General features: G+C 43.3%; 1 protein-coding gene across 1 annotated transcript in view; it reads left to right on the forward strand.

Moving 5' to 3' along the window:
- Nucleotides 1-25,428, forward strand: part of LOC112577345 (neuronal acetylcholine receptor subunit beta-2-like) — a 42,985-nt gene that overhangs the window by 5,150 nt on the left and 12,407 nt on the right. Inside the window, exon 2 of the mRNA XM_025260399.1 lies at nucleotides 20,661-20,803. Coding sequence (XP_025116184.1) covers nucleotides 20,661-20,803 — 143 coding nt within the window. The remainder of the gene's footprint in view (nucleotides 1-20,660; nucleotides 20,804-25,428) is intronic.

Consider the following 25,428-nt stretch of genomic DNA (forward strand, 5'->3'; position numbering starts at 1 on the left):
GTTATCCTCTCGGACAAGTATTCCCCAGTTATCCTCTCGGACAAGTATTCCCCAGTTATCCTCTCGGACAAGTATTCCCCAGTTATCCCCTCAGACGAATATTCCCAAAGTATCCCATCACACAAGTATTCCCCAATTCAATTAGTTTGATGATTGTGGGCTGGGTGGCCATTGTAGGCTTAATCTCGATATGTAGACGACCGCACCACGTGACTAAGAATGGACACTTGAGTCCCACTGGTGTGTCTGTGATGAAGACACTGGATGTAAACGGTCCTATGTAAGCCCCACATGTTCAGCCCCAACAATTCAGCATGTGGGTACTTACCCTGTATACTCAGATTGCTAATCACTTGCATTCCCTTGTTCTGGACCTGTCTACCAACTGCAGCGCTTGGTGTGACTGAAGAGGTTGGCTTTTTTTGTTCCTTGTCCTGCTTCCATGTCCTGCCTGATCCACACTTTCCTAGGGTTCCAATTTACTGAGGATTTTTCTTCCTCAATCGCTTTTTTTTTCTTTGTTTGGGAAAAGGTTATTTTAGTTACAGAAGCCGTGAGTTTAGGTTTTATTTATTTTATTTTACCTTGGCAGAGGCCCATGGCAGTGCGAGTTGTTAAGCTCGGTGTGTTTTATATTTTTGTACCGTATCCAGACTAGAGGTGTTTAGTATGGGAAAAACTCTTCCCATGTCAACATTCCATTTCCGCAGGACTGACAGGACTCCCCCTTCCACACACAGAACTTACAGGGACCTGTTCTACAAAACTGTCCTACGTCACTTCCCACACTTTGTTCTGTGAACAAATGACTGGCTGACCTCGCAGTATACTAGAGTGTATCATGAGCAGTACATTTGAAAACAAATTATCATAGGTTGTACCTGTGTACACATTTGTGTGTACGTGCGCGTGTTTGTGTGTGCTGCCGACTTGTTAGTCCCACGTGATATCGCCATTGTCAGGGAGAGACAACTCGGTCACAGGAGGAGGAGGCAATAAAAGAATGTAGTGTTACCTCACTTAATGTCCGCATCTCCTCAATCAATCAAACATTTCCGAAAACAGTTAAATGAAGGAGGAGGACACAGTGGGCAGGCTTTGCCACGACAGGGAGGAGGGATGGACCTCTGTTGACAGTTCGTGCTCACAGCCTTCCACACAGGAACCTCGGATGATCTGAAGCGCTCGGGCAATGAAAATGTTAGCTAAGTCCACTAAGTGTTAGCCGTTATGTCTATTTGAACCCGTCATCGACAGAGGCAATCCATGGAGTGAACCAGCCATGCCTCATTTGAACCAGGTTGTGTGTCATTCATCAGAATCAGGAGCAAGTCAGTCACAGGGAGTAGAAACAAAGCTTGGCGAGACCATCAGTACGTCACTAGTTGAACCAAGAACACGTCACTTATCATCTGAACCAAGTCGATGATGATGTTAATGGGAGTAGTTCCTTCATTGTCTCAGCTAGAAGTGTCAGCAACAAGTTATTTGTGATCTGTGAACTGTGAACAGTGACGGTGGGCATGACAGTGAGATGCACGTGCTGGACAGACTCCTTCTCTTGCAATTATTTTTTTGCAAGAATTTAAATTAAAATAAATTTTATTAAATTGCAATTATTTTATTGCAAGGATTTAAATTACAGAAATATCTACAGATAGTTGCCATAGAGACAAAGGTGTGTGCCACCTATTTGTATAGGCGTCCATGGTCATAGCGCAGACAGAGAGGAAAGGAAGGAAGATTGTAGGCAGATATTCAGCAGGAAGGAGGGGAATGTTTTGTGTGGGTTATCTGTCCACTCTGCTGGCATCATTAGAATGAGCACACAAGCATTCACACAACCAGATGAACATTCATAAATATGAACTATCATTAGCTACATTGATATCATGACAGGGTGTCAGTTATCCCACTTAGACTTGTAACCTCATAACATCAGTGTCAATTCTCTTCTATAGATGTATAATGTTAGCGACACCTATGTTATTATGTATAAATATTCACTATTTATTTATTTAACCTACACAAGGTGTATGCAATTAGTCACACGCACATCGACGTGTGCAGACTTTAGGACCGGCAACACCATCCATATGCTGGCACACGTGTTCAAACAATCTGCCCAAAGCCTCCACTGACCATGATTTAACTCTGTGTCCCGTTTGTCTCCTCTTTGAGGCTGCCCATAGATGGCGCGGCACGCACCTAATGTGCTAACAGCAAGAGGCGGCTTCTAAATCCTGTTCAAAAAATGTCAGTGTTTTCTTTCTATTCTGCCAATGAAGTGGGCAATGGAGGGCTTAGTGAGCCTTGTTCATCGAGGCTACCGGAAGTGAGACTCTCCCAGCATCCTCGCCTGCATCTTTAGGCATCGGCATAAACATTCCTGCCTCTATTGACAAATTGCAATGTATTATTTAGATGCTAAGTCATTGAAAATAGTACTAAGACATTTTCCGTAACGCAGATGAGCGAAAATTGAAACAAGAAGATATCAGATGTATTTCGCATCCCTCAAATACATTGGAGACAAATGGCTGCCACAACAGTTGAAGAATGTTTACTCCGTTGTAAAATGTTTCTTTGCAAGATGGCGCTGGCTTGGCTTTGTGTCTGAGAATCAATCAGTTTAAATATTCAGTGGTCTCCAAAGAAACCAGACCTTTCTATTTCCTTGTGTGTCAAGTGTGAGACAAAATATATTTGTAATGAGGACAGCCCCACATAAATTGTGGGAGTCATTTTAAACTTCGATTTGAGGACATAAGCCTATTGTTTGTCCCACTACAGTAAGTGTCCCAGGACTATGAAACCACACGAGGTTTCACGGATGAAAAGAGTGAACAGCACTGCACAGCATGAAGGGGGACGGTTTCCAGTGAGCTTCTCAGATCATAAGAACCTGGACAACTCTCCCTCACCATCCAGAAAAAAGTGTTCCTCACCTATAACAGGGAGGCTAAAGTCCCTCTACCTTAGTTTAACGAACGCCTTTACACTTCACTTTTCACAAAGAAAATAATCTAACCAATGCGAATAACTCCAGAGACAGCGATAGTATGAATAAATACTTTTCCTGAACTTGAGCGTGTATGACATGTGACTGTATTTACTTTGTGTATGTCTGTTGTAGAAGTGAGCGTCTGTTGTATGTGAATGTGGGTAGTGGTTGTTGATGATTTGGTCTGTATATTATTTATGTCAAGCGCTCTGAGCAAATCTTTGGAAAGGCACTATATAAACTATTTATTATTATTATTATTATTATTATTATTATTATTATTATTATTATATTATTATTTATTATTATTATTATTTAACGTTCAATTTTGTGAATTGCTATAATAAATACAGGCTATCATTAGTTTTGCACCTGATTCATAAATTACTTTAATCTTATTTTATTTGTATACTTTATTTATATCTTAGTTGTATGTCTTATTCTATCTTGTATATCTTTTCTGTCTTGTTTGTGTACCTTATTTCTATTTTATTTTAACGGCTAAAGAGTTTTGTGTTACCCGTTGCCTGTCTGTTGTTGTTCAGCAGCTACCCCCAGTTCCCTGGTTCTCGACTCTTGAGGTGGAGGTAAGAGGTGGTAGTTGCTGTAGGAGACGACCTAATCAATGATCACACTTGTCCTTCTACGCTTCTTTCATCTGTTTCTTCATCTATTTTTTTACACCTTGCTCAATCCAGAGGCTCAATTGCCTCAAAAAAGCAGTAATGATATTAACCATTGGTCACAGAGAACACAGGGGTTAAGAGCAGAAGCTGTTGATGAAGTTGCTTTCCTTGGGACAAACATTACAAGATGGAGCCTCAAGAGGCGCCTGCCCAGGTTTTTTCTAGAAACAGAGAGAGGAAATAATGAGATTTCATTACTGCCGGCGGAATTTCACAAACAGATCGCGCATGTGCCGCGCTTTTTGAGATGTTGCCAGGAATCACTAAAGACTTTTTTAAAAAGAAAATTTAATGCTTTACGAAAAACAAGTATTTTCTCACCCTTCAGCATGACCTCCCCTTCTTCAGTCACTCCTTTCCACTTTTCATTTCTTTCCGTCTTCATCTCTCTCTCTTTCTTTTTATTCTCTCATTACATAATACTGTTATTATTACATAATAATACACTCGCGTGGAAGTCCACACACGCACACGCATGAAGATACCGGACTTCCAAGATCTTCATTCAGTTTTTGTTTACGTTTGAAGAAATTATGAACAGAAGAAAGAACAATAACATCAAAGTGTAGATGATTGGCAACGGGTCAACTTGGTGGACACTGAAAGTTTCTTCTCTGCCTGACAAATACTTGTCTTCGTCAGGACACTGAGCAATGCCATCAAGCTCTGTAATCATGTGATCAAGCACTGTCATCAATGTCATCACGAATTGTCATCCATGTCATCAAGCACTGTCATCAATGTGATCACGCAATATAATCAGTGTCATCTAGGACTGTCATCAATGCCATCAAACTCTGTAATCATGTGATCAAGCACCGTCATCAATGTGACCACGGACTATCATCAATGTCATCAATGACTGTAGTCAATGTGATCACGCACTGTCATCAATGTGATCAAGGACTGTCATCGGGCACTATAATCATTATGATTACGCTGTGTGCTGGTCAATGTCCGGGTCCTGGCCCCTCTGAGTTCCTAACTGAAGAAGTTCATGTCCATTGTACGGAAACAAATGTTTTTGTGGGAGAGGAATCCAACTCACGTGCACCTGTTGGGATGTGTGCTGGTGACGTCATGTTTACCTGGCACTGACTGCCATACATCAACAACCTCGTGATCGGAGCTGTCTACTCAGCCCAACAATCAGCCTGGGAGTGATTAGGGAACACCAAGCGTGTCCGATTGGTTCCTCCAAGATGCTTTGTCAAAACACAGTGTTTATCGGTTTGGCTGACATTACTACGGCGCCAGCAGACCTTGGCCATCCACACTGAAAAGAAAGTTAATGTATCTTTAATGTCCAGTGTAGCAGAGAGCAGAATTGAATCTTGACAGGACTGTGGTTACAAAGAGGTGACAGTGTGGAGGCAGTCTGGGAGCTCCCCCTGGCGCCAGCTCTTATCCCTCCCGGAGATCACGTGACGCTGTCTACTATCTGGCACAATGTTTCCTATGGATGATCACGTGATACTATCTACTATCTGACACAATGCTTTCTTCTCCTATGCCAGCCGTCAGGTGACATCACGTGACTGCCGCACCATTCATACTGCATCTGTTTGTTTGTCTGTCCTGCTGGACCAAAACAAATCACAGCGACAAACAGTTACCATGGATACACACCTGCCAAGGCTGCGAAGCATCAGAAGGTGCCGTTGACTCCAAACACACATCAAGGACTCAGCTTCTGTTCTCTTGTCTCGCCGACAAACCCTCCTCCGTAGCTGTAATGACAAACAGAATAAAACACTTCCCTTTGACTGTCGATCTGTCTTTCGAAAAATCCGTGTCTGTTTGTTCCCCTATCGTTAAAAATTGTGGCTTGTCGACCTGTATTCAGATGCTTTCTTTGTTTTGTTTACTTATCTACATGTCTTTAAAGCATTCCGTTTGTTTGTTTGTTTGTTTGTTTTGTTTGTTTGTTTGTTTGTTTGTTTGAGCCATGTTTTTAATGAGTTAACTTTTGCCTGTGTTTATCTGATTATTAAAAACTCAGTTTGTCTGGTTTTTCCTGTCCACATTTTTTGTTACAAGAATTGTTTGTATCCGTTTGTCTGTCTAGCAGCATTTCACTCCACTTCACCAGACCCTCAGATTTTTATAACTGCATTCAGCCTGAACGTGTTGGAGGAAACCAGTTTATTTGAAAAACAGAATTGATTTTCAAAATAACAAATTTTAACACTTGGTCCCATAAAGGATCTTTTTTTGCATATTTCTAAAGCAATACTGGATTCTTTCTTTCCTATAATTAACTCACAAGAAAAAGTATTGAATCAAATGCGTTGGTTGTTCGAAAGGAATTCAAAACAATGTACATGGAGGGTGTGGTGTCGCCACTGCCGATGCAAGTTATTTGTGATGAAGTCTTGGCCGACACAGCCAGTTTACATTTTTCTTCGTGATTTAAATATAAAATATTTGTATATAAAGTTTATTGAAAACAGGATTACTGCGCTTAACCCTCTTAGCCCGACATAAACAGATAACATTACAATGACTGTAGACTGTGAAGACGTCAGTGGGTTAAGTATTTGTTGTTGTTGTTGTTGTTGTTGTTGTTGTTGTTGTTGTTGTTGTTGCTGTTGCTGCTGCTGCTGCTGTTGCTGCTGCTGCTGCTGCTCTGCGGTAAATATTAGATCAAGAAACCTAAATATTTTGGAAAGGAGAAAACTTTGCAATAAAAGTAATGAAAATCGCCGTCCCCGTGCTTCCCGGCACAGTCACGATCATGACCCATGGCTCTATGAGGGTTAAAGGTTAGCAGGCCTTTACATCAGCAAGCTGCAGAGCCCAGTGGCTGAAAAATAATTGGGGATTTAGCTGTGCAACCTTGTCTTCAGAAAAAAATAACTCCCGAACACAAATCATGAACAAGCCACAGCTCTGCACTGGCCCACCCACACCCCGATGTCCGATGGGATTAGGTGAAGCCTTGCGGGGACGTGCACCCACGGAGTAAACCCCGGGTGTAGGACAAAAGGAGGCAAATATGTTTCACCTAAAGATGTCTGGAAATGAAAACAGAAGCCGGGGACCGCCATCGTGTTGATCTGGATGGAGCCCACTCATGCACCCTTGCACCCTGACACGCAGGACACCACTCCACCCCACTCAGTCCTAAATAATGTCTCCATCATTCAGCCCCGGCGCCTTGTGGACATTGAACACCGTTTTGACACCAGCTCACCGAGACATGTTTATGTCCACATTAGCCAAATGCCGGGGCAAAACACTTTTCGCAGAGGGAAACCATGAATATTCATGAGGTTGGGAATGTCAAAGCAGGCTCCTTATTAATGGACTTGGTAGCGTAAGAAAATCCGGCGTGATTTGATTTTGTCCAACATCAAACACACTTAATTCATTGGCTTTGTCTTTATTAAATAAAAGCTTTGGTACAAGAAAAACAGGCAGTGGAGCAGCATGCGGGGTAGGAGCTTCTGTCCAAGTGGATGGAAGAGGAATTCTGACAATTTGTCCACAAGTAGCATCGGATATGATGCTGGGAGTCGTTGATACAAGGAAGGACTGTCTCCACCACCACCACCACCACCACCACCACCACCACCACCCCAGCCACTTGCACTGTCTGACAGCTCCCTGTCAACTCGCCACTTCATGCTGGACAAACATCAGGAGGGGAGATGGACAGAGTGCCCTACAGGAGCTACAGAAAGCTCTCATCAAGTCAGCGATCCTTAGCAACGAGCAACGAACTTCACGCCACTTTCACTTCAACGGCTTCTCCTGGCAACGACACCGACTCTTCTATTCACCTCCCATCCTCTCTTTGATCTCCTTCAACCGTCACTTGCTCCTCCCTTCTACGGGAGTGTTTCACTTTTTTCCCTAGAAGAAACATTCATCTGCAATTAAATTTCTTCTCAAAGAAAAAAAATCCGGATAGCATTTCATTATCTGAGAAGTTCCTTTCTTTTATTTACGTTTTTTCTCTACCTCTATAAGGTTCATCACGAGCTCAACAGAAAGCTAGGTACAAAGGTTTCAGCTTGTCCAACTCGTTCACTGAGGCTAAACTACAGCCGTTTGTGTAGACGATGAACTGTCAAGCTGTCTCTAAGTAAACAAGTCATCAGTTGTTCTTATAATTCATTTTTCTCAACAATATATTGTACAAAATTGTTTCTCGTAAGCACACCTCAAATCCATGGTAACCTTTTTGTAAACAAACAAACAAAAACCGCACCAGTCTCCAGGCAGACTATTGTAAACAAACAAACAAATAAACAAACAAAAACCCCACCAATCTCCAGGCAGACTATAGTAAACAAACAAACAAACACTCCACCAGTCTCCAGGCAGACTATTGTAAACAAACAAACAAACAAAACCCCACCAGTCTCCAGGCAGACTATTGTAAACAAACAAACAAACAAACAAAACCCCACCAGTCTCCAGGCAGACTATTGTAAACAAACAAACAAACAAACAAAACCCCACCAGTCTCCAGGCAGACTATTGTAAACAAACAAACAAACAAACAAAACCCCACCAGTCTCCAGGCAGACTATTGTAAACAAACAAACAAAACCCCACCAGTCTCCAGGCAGACTATTGTAAACAAACAAACAAACAAACAAACAAATAAACACCCCACCAGTCTCCAGACTATTTTCACCATTTTGCTACAATTTCCTCACTTCACTACCCTCGTCTTTGTTGTTTCTATGAACTTCATTTGAGATGAGCAGAGTGAGTGAATGTAGTGAACGCTTGACTACAAGTTGGAGTCTGTAACAATGGACGCTCCCAGTAGGCCAAGGGGAAGACAATTCTAAGTAATCTCCCCTTGGCAAGGCATTACCAACATTAACACTATGCCCGCAAGAGGAGGAAGAATTCTAGCGGGACACATAAAAGTCGGGGGGTACTCTAGCGGGATGCATAAATGTCGGGGACGGGGAGTTGTTGAAGTGGGGAGACGGTCTCTGTCAATTAAAAACTGTTCAAAGTAATCCGCCCCTGGGATGGAGTCTTAAACCTTTCGTCTGACATAAAAGAGCAAAATCGATGACAGATATTGCGTCCCGGGTGAGGATCAGCCGCACTCGTCATTACAATCGCAGTAATGTGTTAACGAAACATATTAACCATAAAATGTCCGAGTTGTGTGAAGGAGACATCTCAGCAATGAGAGTCCGCTTGAGGAACAATCACTGATGAAGGCGCCACCATCGTCTCTCAACACTTGTCGTCGATCATCAGTCCACCAGACTGCACAGTCCAACAGAGGAGGTCGTCAGACGAGGCTGACAGATGAATCCGATGGAAGGAGAAGAAATCGACTGGTGTACCCTCCATTAAAAGTCATGACTTGTTTGTTCCTGTTCTCTGTAGACATGTCAAAAAATATCTCCGTCCTTTACGAAAACAAATGTCATCTTAGACCTTCATGTTTGTTGTTTTGTTGTCTGTAGCGAAAACATCTGGCGACAGTTTCTGCTGGTTGTTAACATCACAAACACTTTTCTCTTCCAGTATCATTGTATTAGTCTCTAGGGGCGAAGATACCGAGCTGGGTGCAAGTATCTGGCACGTGACTTACAGATAAAGATTAAAACAGCAGCAGCAGCAGCAGCAACAACAACAACAACAACAACAACAACAACAACAACAAACAGCCAACCGGCTTTGATACCCACCGAGAACCGTAACTTGTAACGAGTGTAGTGAATCTTCATGGGCGGGTGTCTGAGCGCTCATATCCGCCTCCATAAAGACCGTTACAATTTATTTTCCCTTTTTCCTCCTTCCCTTTCTGTCTCTCTCACTCTCTCTCACACACACACACGTGCGCGCTATTTGCACGCTAGTGACCAGCAGTTCTTTGAGTAAAGTCTGTGGAAGATAATTATTGTAGAAAACACATTAACTATTTCCGGGCCAGCCCCTCATCATGATGCTAAGGCAAGTTGCGTTAAACAAACAAGTTTAAAATATGGAATAAAGAAACTTCCTCACACATTGTCTTGACTACCCCGCCATGACCTCCTCAATAAGTTTCCACTGTCCTCTCATTGCTGTGTCCATGTGCGCCATTGTGACTGTATTTTCTAGTTTCCTGAAGCACAAGATGAGAGGAACAGTTGCTAGACTCTTGGTTTCCCCCTGTCACGAAGTCTTAATGGCCAAGGCTTGTGGTTAACCCTTTCGAGGGTCAAGATGCTGTAGGTGAGCCCCATGCCTTGGCTGGAGGAGTAGCGCCAAACCCGAGCTCGTGCAAAAGTGCGAGGACCGCCGGCTGCTGGAGTCCCCCGCTCACACATCACATCACACGAGGATCGATTGGTGATAAGGCAATCACAAAGGTGATCAGCCCACAGACGAACGTCCGACAGCTGTTATCTCTTCCGCCGACCACCCTTAACCCTTCACCTTTCCAAATCTTTGGCAATAAGGAGGTTGGCATACGATATCTTGCCCAGCATGCGGTCACGTGCAGGGAGCTGGAGTGGCTGGAGGTGGCTGAGGGACATTGAGTCCGGAGGGGATGTAGAGAGGGGTGGGGTCCAGTTTCCGGTTGATGCAGGAACGCTTGTCTGAGAAATGAGTTGTGACCCAGACCAGCAGGACATACTTTTATTGTCTCTAACCTACTCTGTCGCTCTCTCCGCTGACACGTGGCGATAAGATTTTTTTTTTTTTTTTACCAAGCAAATGTCAGACATTAGTAAAGTTGTATTGTATTCTATTGTACTGTAAGTTATTGAGGCCAGAGCATTTACTGACGACCGTTGTGAGGGTCCGTAGCGACGACCGACTGTCAGACTGCGCTAGTTGGGTATGAAGTGGGTCTGTGTTTGCGCCCATTGCCACATCTAGAGGTCAGACGTTGACCCTGTCTTGAGACGCTAGCTGGATAGTTAACTAGCTGTCAGCTACAATGCCTGTCACAATTCTCATGACGAGGACCGAAGTCCACATCTGACCTGACGGCCGTTTCTCGGATCACGACTCAACACGCAAGTCTCAGGCTCTTCCCTCGACACCTACACCACACTTACAGACTAGCAGGCTAGCCCACACCACACCATCACACCAACCCACACACAAGTCACACACTAGAAGATATACATACCTTATACCCAAGGGACACTATTGTTGTTGTTTCCTGTATTGTTTCATGGCCAGCCTCCTTCTCCGTCTGAAGGTAACGGTAAAGTCTCTGACTAACCACTCCACACTCCTTACAATGCTTGTGTGTGTGTGTGTCCTCGCTTTCTTGTTCCTCCAAATGATAAAAATTCAGGTTTGTGACTCTGTATGTGTGTGTGTATGTGTCGTCATAGGTATGTTTGGCGATAGCAATAATAATTCTGATTATGACAGCGCAAATATTTGTAAAGACAGGGAAGGGTAGTGTGTGTGTTGCTACATTGGTGGCTGGTCACTCGTGCAGCTTCCAGAACTTTCAGGCTTCCGCAGCCGTTGCTGAATATTCAAACGTCAGTGTAAGAAGACTAAAAGCAAGGCCTGCAGACTATAATGCAGGGTACAATGCAGGATACAATGCAGGGTACAATGCAGGAAAACAACTCCCACTACAAAGGGGCCAACCCTGAGCCACGAATCAAAGGCCGGAGTTGCCGTCCCTTCCCTTTGAGTGCCAGACCAGGCCAGCAGCCGACTGAGTGTCGGGGGCCCGGCCATAACAACAAGGGGCAGACAAATCAGTGACAAGATGCGAGGGTATTTCATCTTCTGGGAGGCAAGTGGACCTGACAGAATCTGCTCCATTGGTTCCCAGCGTCACGTGATTTGGTCTCGCTGGACGTGGCCGCTGGTCGTACAGTGTGGTGGCCGACACAGATGACCGGACAGCACAGGGAGGGTCAAAGGAACTCCCCAGGCATTTTGTCCACCACCTCCCCCCCAAAAAAATATTTATGTTTTATTATTAAGCTTCTTTAGTCTTTAATCGTGGCCTTCAAGGACTGGTTCGGTTGGGTTACCAACAGTCATGGACCAAAATTGAAGGACCAGTATACAAATGTAGACATGAAAGGAAAGGAAAGCAAAATATACAATACTAAACAAAATGTCTTTCTATTTCTTGTCAAAACTGTTATTGGCATCACATAGGTCTCATTAATCTCCACACAATCGTCCCGATATATAATGTCAGCTCAGCCATGATGGTGTCAAGGGTCATGACGAGGTCTGTTCGCACTAAGCGTCTTCCTCGAGACTTCAGAGGTTCGCACAACCTGCACTTTAAGAAAGGTAACTAAGGAAGTCTTCCAAATATGCAAATTGAACAATAGAACGATCAACAATGTGCACATTGACACTTTAGAGTACAGAGTGAAAGGCGGAGTGATGTTGATGCAGACAAAGCTATGTGAGGAGGTGAGAGAGGCGTCCAACGACTGTCGCCAATTTTCAGTAATCACAGCCGCTTCTTGAATTCATTGCTGGAAGCACCGACATGTTGAAATACTGCGCGCATCAGGGTCAGGCCAACATCAGAACCGGATGTCCATCCTCATTGGAGTGAGGGTCACATGCGTGTATGTTCCTGTGGAAAAAAAAGAATAAATCTGCATAAACACATTTTCTGTGCTTCTTATTTTCCATTTTATCCCCCAAAACTGTTTAAAGACAGAATTGTAGATAAACCTAAGCAAACATTGAGCATGAGAGCATATGGAAGACATCACTGATGGCCAGAAAAAGGAAAACACTCAAGTCATCTGAACTTTGACAATCCCACTTGACCATCAAGTCCTTAAATGATTGGTGAGCACTTAATTTTGGTTCTGTTTTTTGTAGGGAGTGAGGGATGGAGACGTCTAGACGCTTCCCTGACTGTCCTGGAGATGCAGGGGTCTGATAAAGACAGCGAGTATCGTCCTCGCAGAAACTAAAGCTCGTGTCATCTAAAAAGGATGACCTCTAGCTAGACCACGTGACCTACTCACGATCCGCAACTTTCTTTGCAGCAAATCGATTGGGCCGCCATGCTAGTCCCTTTGTCGTGTTCACGTCATCTGTCTTCCGGTCACGTGTCTGTCATAAGGGGAATTTGCCTTCTGAAGGCAGGTTATTGCGCTTTGAATGATGGCTAGTTATTTGTTTTCTGTAGTAGGAGCGTGGTTCTGTCTCCAGGTACCCAGCTACCTACCCACTTGTGTCTACCTGAATACAGCCATCAGTCCACCCAGCAACTGTCTGAAAGCAGATGAACGTTCACACCGTCACGTGCTGCAGTGAGGACTGGTGATAGTCATGCAAGCTGCAAACTCTGACTGGAGACTCTGACTTTCTGTAAAATGACTGGACCTTTAGGATGACAGACTGTAGATGACTGACGCACGTGCTGTGCCCTAACCACGACATGAGCAGGCCACACTTTACATTTTCCTTCCATAAAACAGCCACAAAAAGTTTCGCACTTTCGCATTCGTACAATTACTCAAGGAAAATAAAAGTTCTGACCCTGCCCTCCCATCAGTCCACCTTCCCAGGGGCTTCTTTGTCCAGCGGTGCTGCAGCCGCCGTACCCCTGGCCCTGTCGCTGGGCCCACAGGCGAGAGGAGATGTTAGATGTCAGACGCTTAAGACTTTTACACACAGACACTGGTGGAGGAGTTATACCCCATAATCGGCCACTTTGAAGCCGCCCGCCGGTGCCGGAAATGACGCTAGTGACTTGTGGAGAGCTGCTTTATTGAGTGACGAGTGCTTGGCGAGGCTGGGATGGCGGCCAAACACAGGCTTTAGAGACACTGAGAGACGTGACAAGAATTCTCCGACTTCCACCACAGCGAGGGTCAGACTGAGTCTGTGACGTCATCAGAGGTCGTCAGTGGAGCGCCGTCTGTTGTCTAAGCCCCGGTTACTTTCTGTGAATAGAAGCAATGACTATGGATGAAGAGAATGGCTATGAAGTGAATGGAACTAATAATTGTAGTGAATAAAATTAAAGACTATGAAGTCAACAGAACTAGTGGCTATGTAGTAAATAAACGTATAGCTATGCTGCAAAAAAAGCTATGACTAGTATATTAAACTGTTGGCTATGTAGTGAGCGGCGTTAATGGCTATGCAGTTAATAGAATTAATGGCAATAACTACAGCACAAAGTAGGAATCCATTTCTATAATACAGAATCGCTATAACAGATCACTGTAAACAACAATCGCTATAACATAATATACAACAATCGCTACAGTACAGAATACACAACAATCGCTATATCATAATATGGAACAATCGTTGTAATAAACAAAAATCGCTATAGCACAGAATAATAACAATCGTTATGACACGATACCAAAAAATACACAACAATCGCTATAATGTCATCGACAACAATCTCTACAGCACAGACTACACAACAATCTCTACAGCTCACACTACACAACAATCTCTACAGCACAGACTACACAACAATCACTACAATGTGATAGACAACAATCTCTACAGCACAGACTACACAACAATCGCTATAATGTCATCGACAACAATCTCTACAGCACAGACTACACAACAATCGCTATAATGTCATCGACAACAATCTCTACAGCACAGACTACACAACAATCGCTACAATGGAGATTTCAGATGATTGCCTATGAGCTCCCTCTGCGCTCCCGTTCGCCTTCCTCGTGTGAAATAACTTTTCCACGTCAACAAAAGACAGGAAAAAGAAAATGTTAATATTCTCGTGGCGAAAGTGTCTCGCCGTTTTTGCGGTTATCAGGCTGAGCGTCTGTGCGTCCACACGACCTGTTGCCCCTCGCCGTCGGGCCGTGCACACGTGTGTAGGGACGTGTGGCTCCCCTCGCCATCACTTCTGCTCAGATAGCCTCGTTATCAACAGAAAAAGAAAGGACGAACCGACAGGAGGAGCTTATTGAAAATCGATTACCATTGCGGTAGGTTTAAAAAAATCAAAGTACTAGAGGGTTTTTTTTTTTTTTTTGCTATTTCCTTCCTGCTTCTAAGTGACTGGTGGAGGGTTGAGGCTGAAATTGCGAGCTTGAGACTGCCAAGTGAGTGGTTAAACGTAAACAACGAGCTGCTACCTTCAAGTGAGTGCCGCCCGGTTGCTGCCTCAATCATTCTGCCCGCCGGCGCCAGCGATGGGAGGAAGAGGGGAAACCTCGTGAAGCCGGCCTGACAAAAACATTTTGTGGATGGTGTGGACGCCCAGTAGACACAGAGCTTCTTCACCTTGGCAACAATAACCGACCGCAGCAACTCAGACTGAAAAAGGTTAACATAAGCAGAAGATAAACCGCTCTGTGTGGATAAGTTGATAAGGTTTGAAGGAACTGCCTACAACAACGGCTACAACAAACCAAACCAACCAACAAACAAACAAAGTCCTGCTATCTCTCAGCTCTGTTGCCAGAGGTGACCAACAGGCTGTGGGTTTTCCGCGGCTAGGCCAATACCATCATTTGTGTTACGACTACGACTACCGTATTTTAGCCGTTTTTTGATGGAACATCGTTTAATCGTCATCGTTGATGCTACGGCTGATATTTTTTGCCATGTCTCCTATACACAGGCTATACAGGGTAATGACTGTAATGACTGGTGCTGAGAGTTGTAACATTTTGTAGCAGATGTCAGGATTTAATCGAACCAGTGTTCGACACACTTTAGTCAACTCACTTTGCGAACGCAAAGGACAGTGTTTACTGTATCTGAGCTAGTAACATTTGTAGTCTATCTAGTTTTTCTTCTACACTGTAAAGTTCGAGCTCGATGCCTGAGAGGACATTGTGATTGTTTTGTTGACTTATTTGTCATCTGATTAATGGCTTTCCAGACCTCGTGTTCTTTTTTGCATTCTATAAGTGTGATAAACTAATTTTTCAGCTAGTTTCTTCTCATTGCAGTGGCTTTGTTTCTTTGTTTTCTGAACTCGCCTGGCACTACATATTTTTGCTACCAAAGCTGGCTGTTCGTTGAAAGCATGGAAACATGATGGCGGCGCTCGGAGCAAGTGGTTTGATCCAGCTGCAGTATATCAGAGGCCTGCTATTCACCATGCTTCTTTTCCAATTCATTGTACGAGATGTTCTGATCATTGGTGTTAGAGAGAAACTTTTTTTTTTTTTTTTGATAAATGAGTCGAGGATCAAATGACGATATCCGGAGATGAAAAGCTTTGGTGGTACGCAATATATGCAAAGACCGAGATATGAAATTAGGTCTATTTTTAGACAGTCAATAACCAGAAAAAAGAGAGAAGCCTTGGGCTTTAAGATGAGATGGGGGTGGTTGGTTGTTTGTAGGCAGAAAAACTGGAGAAACAAGTACAGATCGACTGAGTGTGCAACACGTGCTGATTGACGAAGGTAAGGAGTGATGACGATCGCAGGGTTGCACTCGGATTATCGGGGTAGCCAGGCCACGTGTCTTCAGGGTGGAGCTTAATTACCTTTTGTAAGAACAAGTACACTACCGCATCAAACACATCAAACCAATCTCAGTAACACAGAAGGCCGACTACATTGAAAGGCTATTGATCCTGGCTTTCATTGAGTAGCCGCTACAGACAAGCACTCATGCCGCGCTACATCAAAGAAAGAAATTGATTGGTTGTTTATTCAAGAGCCATAACCCCACAGAAGAGTAAAAACAACAATATATTACAATAGGTATGACCAGGATATGAGTATAAAATATAGCTAACAAGAACTGCCATCAAACATAGGCTATTATTAATGAATTAATCTGTTCCCGTAGATATTAATTGAACTGAAAAAAAGATACAATACCGGAGTCTTGATTGAAGAAAATAATAAATTCATTTGTTCAGCGTAATATAGAATTTTATTTATATAAATCTTTCTCTATGACGGTGTAGACTTTCTGTCAGAGAAAGAAACAAACCATCTTCCTCATTTAAGACAGTGGGTAGAGAAGGTCTCATGGTGTGTCTGTCTCATTAATAATGAATATTCCAATTTCACACAAAATTAATCTTTCTTTTAATTTTCTATAAATGGACTTTCTATAAATGAAGTAATATATAAATGAAGTCATTTATACGCTCTCTCTCACACACACACACGATTACAAGCATGCTCACACACGGAGTACACGAAGGACGAGAGAAGCAGGCTCATACTCTTTCCATGAAGCAGGTACGGACATGTCTCCCTGTCCTCCACAAGGAGGAGGCGGCAGGAGTGCTGCAGGTCGTGACATAAGAAGTGACCGGAGATGGACAGTTTTTGTGTCCTTGTCACAGCGTGGTTCTGCACGTGCGTGCCTCGTGACGGGTGTCGTGCGCTTGTCATCAGTTTTTTCGTAGGAGTAATAAACATTTGAATTGAAGACAAAGCCGACAATTCCTGGCCACACACACGAGGTTCAGCGCAGGAAGTCATGTTAGTTTAAGTCGTACGTAAGCAAAGTTTCACCGTAGATAATCAACCTCATACACTTTTGTATTATAACATAAACTCTTGTTTTGTGTATGATAATGTTTAAATAGATATGGCAGTAAACTATCGCCTTCAATCAGCCTCGCACCGATCAAAGTAAATATTAATAAATATCTGTCATGAATGGACAAGTGTCATAGTTCGACTTTTGTGTGCTATTTTCTATAACAAGGGAATTTGAAGGTGGATATGAAAGGTTAAAGGAATGTAGAAGAGGAAGAGAGAGAGAGAGAACCTTGTTCAACCAAAGAGAGGCCGAAAGTCGTAGCATTGTCAGACTGTCGCCGCTCATAACGAGGACTGTTACGCCGCGGACTCCGAATGTTACCGTTATCTCGCCCGTTTGTAATGTAACACTTTTGATAATTTTTATGTCTTTACATATTTCTCTACATAGCAAATTAATTTTAATGGTTGATTAAACATTTCACTGCTAAATGAGGCAAAGATGTGAGGGTCGAGTGTGTGGAAAACACTATGTACTGACGAGTAACGCACACGTTTCAGGTTTCTACTCAGGAAGAATAAGTTACAGTTTGTAACGACCCCTAGTGGTGTGAACTGAATGTTGACGACAGTGGATCAGCGGGTAACGCGTTGTCAGGGATTATACTTTGATGACGTCAGCCCCGTGACTACGTCTCAGCCACGTATTGTCCCCACGCGTCAAACTGCAGACGTAGTAGTTCACCTCCAGTGACCTAGTACACCGGTCATCCTCCCTTATAAGAATTGTATTCTTCGGTGACCCTCCCCCAACACACGAGCTGCGTGCGGCCAGCTTCCTCCTTTTTATCTCTCCTTCCTGCTGTCACGTGATATGACATGCCATAGTGACAGAGCGAGGGTCCGCACACCACTGCCCACAGTTTGGAATCCAAGGGCTGACTCCTAATTCACAACATTTCAACAGCATGACTTATTCCTCTGCAGAAGTGCCGCCACCTACAAAAGCCACATGACCCTTGTAGTACTGTCACACTTTCTACTTCTTTATACAGATGATCCTTGGGGATGAAGCTATGGTAAATATGGAATTTACAACCATTTTTCTGGCCATCTAGCCACAGTGTATCTATAATTATGTTGTTCGCGGTGACCTATGACATCAAACTTTGTTCTGGAGAATGGCGAAGTCATTGACAAAGACCATAGCCGAGCTTTATTGACTGGGAAAAGAGAAGACCTTTTTTCCATCCGATTTTTAGCAATTTTTACACCAACGAACACCAACTTCCAGCTTATTTTCATATGTATTTATCTGTTAAAATTTTTAAAATATCTTTCTGACAATTATTATATGCTATAAAGTATTTAAAATATTATCAGATAACTATTATCACCTCTGCTCAAATGGTGATTAAATAATGGTAATGTCCTATTTTTCTATACAGCTCCGGTAAGAATATATGAATACAAGGTATAGATAATCATAATAAAATTTTCTTATGATAAATTTTGCCATAACTGTTATGGCATGAAGATACATGTTAGTGTCACTCTAACAGTCAAATAAAAGTAGTCATGTTTAACTATGGAACTATCTATGTTTTTTGTTGTTTGTTTTTGTTGGGTTTTTTTTTTTGCATTTGCTATTGGTTTTAAATAGAATAAAATAATAGAACTAAATTCCCAATTAGTTTTAAAGGCTTTTATTAGAATTCAGTTCTTAAAGTGTTCTGGTGAATTTCTTAAAATGGCTGGAATTTACTGACTCCACAAGTAAAGCAACAGCTTTTATACCAGTGTAGTCCATTGAAATATCTGCAGGCAGCATAACCACAAGTATGAAGCCACAGATAATCATAATTTCTGAATTAAAGGTAAGATTAAAAATTGTGAGAATGTTCAACACTATAAATATAAGAAATATGAAGACAATATATTCACATTAGTAACAACAAATTATACAGATTATTGATTCACAAATGGATGATATATATATATACACCCTCTTTATAACATACATATGAGACAAATTTTTGAGGTTGGTGACACAAATGTCAGACATGTAGACATGTAAATCACTGCAATACATGCACATGAGGCAAAGCAAATTATGCAGGCTGGGGAAACAAAATCAGAAGATATGTATCACTGTGCAATATACACAAGAATAAAACAAATTATACAGACTGGTAACAGATATGTCAACAATGTATTGGTGGCACCGCAATGCTAGAAACATGGCTGTACCTGTGGGAAAACAAATGTTAAAAATGCATAGAGAAACTGAAAAATAACCCTAACACTAATCTAGTGTTTCACTCCTTCATGCTGTTAAGAAAAGCACTAATAGTATGAGCACAGTATGAAAAAAGGAAAACTCTAGAGGCATCAGGTTACCAATTGCAAAGTGGTGTCAACTAAAAATTGTATGTTACAAGCTACACAGTTCTGTTAATAGAGCTCATGGAACTCGTGCATGTATTTGCGATGCACGAGACCACTTCTCACTCACTGACCCACCCAAGCGCCCGGCACGATCCAGGAGTTCGAAAGCATACGTCACCATTCTGTCCGTTTCATCCCCTCCCTCCCCATCTGCCCCGTCACCCGGAATACTAATCCTGCCACCCTCTGTCCCAGCCACTGGGGTCATCCATCATCAGAGCTTACAACTGCTGCTTAAAATTTTCTTCACACGTCACATTCAGCCACGCGCAGCCTCGCAGCCGTCTGCTTTGAGAAAATTTCATTTCAAGCTCCACCCTTCCCCATTCACCCCCAACTTCCCCCTCAATCCTCCCGAGAGCGGGTAAGCGGTGTGGGGTATGCTGGTTACTGGACGGCGAGGGCCAAGTGGGCCCAAGTGGGCCACGCAGTCAGTAACCTGTCGTCTCGCAAGACTTGTAAGGAGGACTGTGCTGCTCTTCCTTTCGCCTGCAGTCTCGTGTCCATGGAAACCACAGCCATGCGCACTCCTGAAGATTGATGGCGCCGTCTCCTCACGGGGATGAGCTGTAGTCAGGCTGCGGTCCGCCGGGTAGCAGAAGGGACGAGGGATGAAGACGTGCGCCATTTGTAGGCCGGTGAAACCTGTTACAGCAACACCATCAGGCGAGGGCTGGAACAAAAAACATGGCGACTACAAAATCACTGATGCCAGAACTTGATATGCCGAGGAAAATGGGAATATAAATGTTGGGGACATGAATAGTTATGACAAGATATTCGGACTTATAAATATAATGCAAAATAACAAAACTGGGGCTCCAGTGGCAAGACATTAACTTCCGGTGATAAGAAGGTAGTGGCTTACACTGCCTCACGCATGTTGCATAAGACGTGGCATGCAGACATGAAGACATAAGTATACATTTACTTATATAGGTTTAGAAACAAAAATTGATATCTTGACCTCTGACCCCTAGGTTTTCAGACATCCTGGTCCTTGCGCATGTTGAAATCATCTTCACATCCGGGCCTTGTCAGAGCACAAACGTCACTCACACGTCAGCCTTGTAATTATCTGTAGAAACAATCAGTTGTTGTAGTGTTGACATCAGTCTCTCTCTCTCTGGCCTACAGGTGGCGCTGCGACCTCCCACGACATGATCCGCCTGCGGCGAGACGTGCTGTCCAACTACAGTCGGGGCATCGTGCCCCTCCACAACCAGAGCCAGTCCGTGCATGTCAACGTGTCCTTCTTCCTCATCATGATTCACGACCTGGTACGTGCGTGCGTGTGCGTGTGTGTGTGTGTGCAGTTCATATTTTTGTTTTCTTGGGCTGTTGAGACCATCTTCAACAAACGACAATAAATTGTTTTCCTTCGGAAAATTGAGACAGTACAACTGTACAATGGCCATAATGAGCAACGCTTAGCAGCTGTCTTTAACAACCATTGTAGATGTTTGCTGTACTGTCCTCTCACCACCTGGTCATCAGAATGTTCACCTGGATGACATCATCGCCAGGGCGTCCGGTGCTCATGGCGTGTCTGTGATTTTGTTTACCTGAGTGTTTTTCCTGTGTGTGTTTCTTCTGTGTGTATGTTTCTTTGTCTGTGACGGCATGGACAGAGGAAAATAAGGGGAAGGGAGTAGAAAGAGTAGGAAAAGGAGTGAACATGCAGAAAGGAAAAAAAGAATGGTAACTCAAAGAGGCGGATAAAAAGGGGGAACAAAATGTGGTGGAACAAAAAAAAAATCTTACAAATGGGAATGACTGAGGTAACAAAAGCGGACAATCATAACGGACACCAAAGACAAGAACAAAAGTGAATACTAAAATTGGATCATGAGAGAAATGAAGAAAGACTAATGAAAGGAACACAGGAGATTCTGCAGATCGTTGCATTGTTTTGTCGTCTATGTTGAATTTTGATTGGCGCCGACTTTCAGGAAAGGAATGTTGGGATTTTTTTCCTCCTTTTTTCTTTCTGTTTTATGTGTTGTTGGTAGTTGCACCACCTGTCAAACGAGCTCCAACCCATCATGTAGGTCATGGAAAATATGGAGCAGGAAGAAAGAGGAAGAGCTGTGAGTTAGGAAGATGATGACAGTTATGGACAAGATGCCGTTGAGGTCTGCCGCTCTCTGCTCATAGACATCAGGCGCCTGGCCTTGTGGGTAGCACGGGAAGCAGTGAGGTCAGTTAGTGCGATGCTAAGCTTGCCATCAAGGAGAGGTGAGAAATCATGTACCTCCGGGGTTATTAGGTACTCCACCGGGATGGTGGTGGATGTGGGCATAGTTGAGGGGAGGAGAGGCGGGGACATAAAGAGGTAACCTCAAAGTCATCTGCGAACCTTGTTGCCGCCACCTACAGGCAGGACTGGGTAGCCAGCCCTTGCTGACAGATGTAGCTCTCCATGCAGCCCATGGCTACAACACAAGATAACTTTGGTACAGTAATTAGAATTATTTGCATTTATATTGAGCAGAATGAATAGGTCGTTCCTTCATCTCTGTTAACAGCGTTTATGGCCTGGCAGGGTGACGACCTACCCTTTGATGCATTCAGGGAGCGAAGTAAAGCGAGAGGTGAGGGCGATGGAGAGATTGAGAAAGATGGGAGAACTTGTTCATCCTTACACTGAAATCGAGATAAATAACCGACGTGGACTTCACTTATTTTAGTTATGTTCCGTGTATGACCGCACGGTGGCGCCGATAGCAGCAATGATGAGTGTAGTCAGTGTAACTGTTTACTGTCACTGTCACTGGCACTGTCACTGTCACTAATAACGGTTATCTTTATAGTGCCACATCCCATCCATAAGAACAAGCTCGTGGCGCTTTACAAACAATACTAATCACGTGATGAGAACCTCTCAGTGTATGGCGCCAAAGAAGACCTAAAATAATCGGTCATGGATGGTAAATAAGTAAAGAGTAAATACTAAGGGCTAACTTCCCGCCATACTCAGTCATTTTATCTGCAAAAATACGGTTTAGTCTAATGCCGGCCTCCCATCCGTCCAGCGAAATTGTCCATTTTTGTTTTTCTTGTGCTCTGTGTAGACATCGGTGTCCAAAATATAACCTTTGTGTATGTCTTTGTCTCTCGTATCGGATTCTGTGTGTAGACACTCGTTTCTCATGTCTAATTCTGTGTAGAATGGATCTCACAGGTCAAGTTATGTGTAGACATTTGTCTCCCATTCACAGTTATGTGAGGCCATTTGTCTCGGGTATCGAGTAGCTGTGCAGACACTTGTCTCCCCAACCTTCTCTCTTACTGGGGTAGACCTGGCACTGTCGGGTGCAAATCAGTTAAGAGAACTGAGAGATACACAACAGGCAGCAGTTCAGCCACTGAATAACGAAATTGTGTGAGAGGGAAACCTCTTTCATCAGATGGACAAAAGTTATATTATGTATGAATCTCAAGAGTTTAAAAGTTACATTATGTCATAACTTACCTAAGATATTATCGTATTTTGTACATTTCAGCCACAAAGTTATCTCATTTCTCGGAATCTCTACCTCTGTTGAGTACTAGATAACCTTATTTGCACTACTCCAGTTACACATCAATAAAACCTGAAAATGACTTCAGTTATTTATTTTTTTTAAAAGCTCTTTGGTAACAACCAGCACCACCGAAAGCTGAAGAAATGAATACTCCTTAATTAAAGGGACCAAAAACCAGAAACGTATTCATCATGTCTGGAGGACAAAAACCATCCTCGGCTGATTGAATCCGGGCTCTTGCCGTAAGCTCTAACATCTTTAGTTGAATTCTTTGCCTTTTCTGTTTCTACATGAGCAATCCTGTTGGTGTGAGCAGTGGCTGTGTACAGCCTGATTCATGAAACCCTTCATCTGTGGCTTGTGTCTTGCATTGTAGCATCAACGCTCAATATTGTAATCTCCTCGCCATCGCTGCTCCGGGGGTCAGAGGTTAAAGATAAAACGGGTAAAGGCTGCGACAGCTGCTCGCTCTGTCTCGGGTGCAGTCACAGAGATGCTGGTCCACGAGGGTCTGGCCGCATCCCCTGGCGCCACCAGTCGCTGGCTTCTTCATTTTGCTGATTTTCCACAGGGAGCGAATTCTGATTTATCTGCTCACATGACGAGGAGTTGCGTAACTTTTGTCCCCAACATGTTCCATTCGTCAATAACTGGCAGGGAGGGAAGGAGAGGGGGGATTAGGATAAATACCCGGATGAAGCTGCGACACAGCTAAAGACGGTCTTGCTAGACGCCAGACAAAGTGGCGGACATTGTTCTGACATCTCCTGGTGACACTGTTGGTGTTAAAGGTCACCAAGAGTGCAATGATATGTTTTTGAAATTTCTGGCTTCAGTTCAGCTTCCAAAATCTACGAGAGGAGCTTCTTGGCGCACTGGGACTGCTCATACATACTGCAATACATACTGCCATGCATAATATTATATTGTTTCTATACTCATAGATGTTTTGGCTATACGTTATTGCTGTTGCTGTCTATATATTATTATTACTGCTCTTTATATATATGAGGATTGTTCTGTCTATAAGCGAGGACTGCCAATGACTGTATTGTATTTATATTTTGAATATGTTGATGTTGATACGCTGGGATTGGTCAATCAGTCGTGACGTGTTTGCCAAAGTTACTTGCAATGGCACGGGTAGATAACTCAGGTTTTCAATCCCCCCCTACCCCCGGCCATGAGCACCCCTACAACGATGATTGGACGTCGCGGCCTCTCAAGCTGTCAGTGGCGCCGCCTGTAATGGGGGAGGCAAATAGCTGCTGGCTGCTTCAGACAGTTAGGGAGGAGAGAAGAGCGAAGGTGATGGAAGTGATTACAGTCTTCACTCTGGGAAAAGGGTCGTTTAAAAATATAGGAACACATCACAAAGAAAAAAACCTTAAATGGAAGAGAAAGGGATTTGTAGGGCCTCACCCCAGTCCACCCGGCCCCTCACACCTCCCATGACATGTCACTGAGTAGAATGTCACCACAACATCAAGTTGTCATCATTACGCTCGTCAGTAAAACATCGCATTTACATCGTTACATCGTCATGACAGTAATTGATGGAACACCATCAATGGAATGAATAATCAGTGGAACAATTAATATTCACATCGTGCGAAGACCTGCAAGTTGCTGATGGCGGGTAGTGACAGGAAGCACTGACTGGAGGCGCCCTGTGAGCTGGTGTTCGAGGCTCTCCATCTTCATGTGTGAGTGAGATGTGTTCAACTAACAAGACCTTTTTTTAACAGAAAAGAAAGTTTAATGCAGCTGTTGAAAAAAACATCGGTTGACAACACAAAAGTTTGCGACATACAGCTACAACAGATTACGACATCGAGAAAGTAGTCGCATGAAAAAAACCGTAGCTGCTAAAACAAAGTTTTTATGAAATAGGTGACAGTTCTCTGAAAAAATTCTCTGTGGAGGTCTTCAGAATGTGGGCTCGACCATGTGCAATCTGTGTACTATCTGACAGTTAAAATCGCATTTTGTTTTCCTTTCTTAAATAATTAGTGCTATCAAACAACTTCATGTGATGCGCCAAGGAGTAATTTCCCTTTTGATTAGCCCACATCCTCTTGTCACGAAGCATCTAAACTACAAAAAAGTGATTCCGAGACCAACAGTACCCTCTTGGGGGAGGAAGACTAGAACAAGCTGTCTGTACCTCAGCGTGAAACCGTTTTCATTACCTTGACAAATTTTTAAAATGAGGCCACTGTTAGAGGACAAGAAAAGAAACATCACAGTTAGCTCATTAGCGTGTTTCAGTTGGTTGAAACTAATTACTTCTTTAATTTGCTCTAACCCACCCAACCCTAACCCTGCTTTTTGCATCAAAGATTGTCAGCCATTCGTTCGGCCTTCCTGTAAAGGTC

Source organism: Pomacea canaliculata, linkage group LG12 (genome assembly GCF_003073045.1).
Source record: "Pomacea canaliculata isolate SZHN2017 linkage group LG12, ASM307304v1, whole genome shotgun sequence".
In the NCBI taxonomy this organism is placed as follows: domain Eukaryota; kingdom Metazoa; phylum Mollusca; class Gastropoda; order Architaenioglossa; family Ampullariidae; genus Pomacea; species Pomacea canaliculata.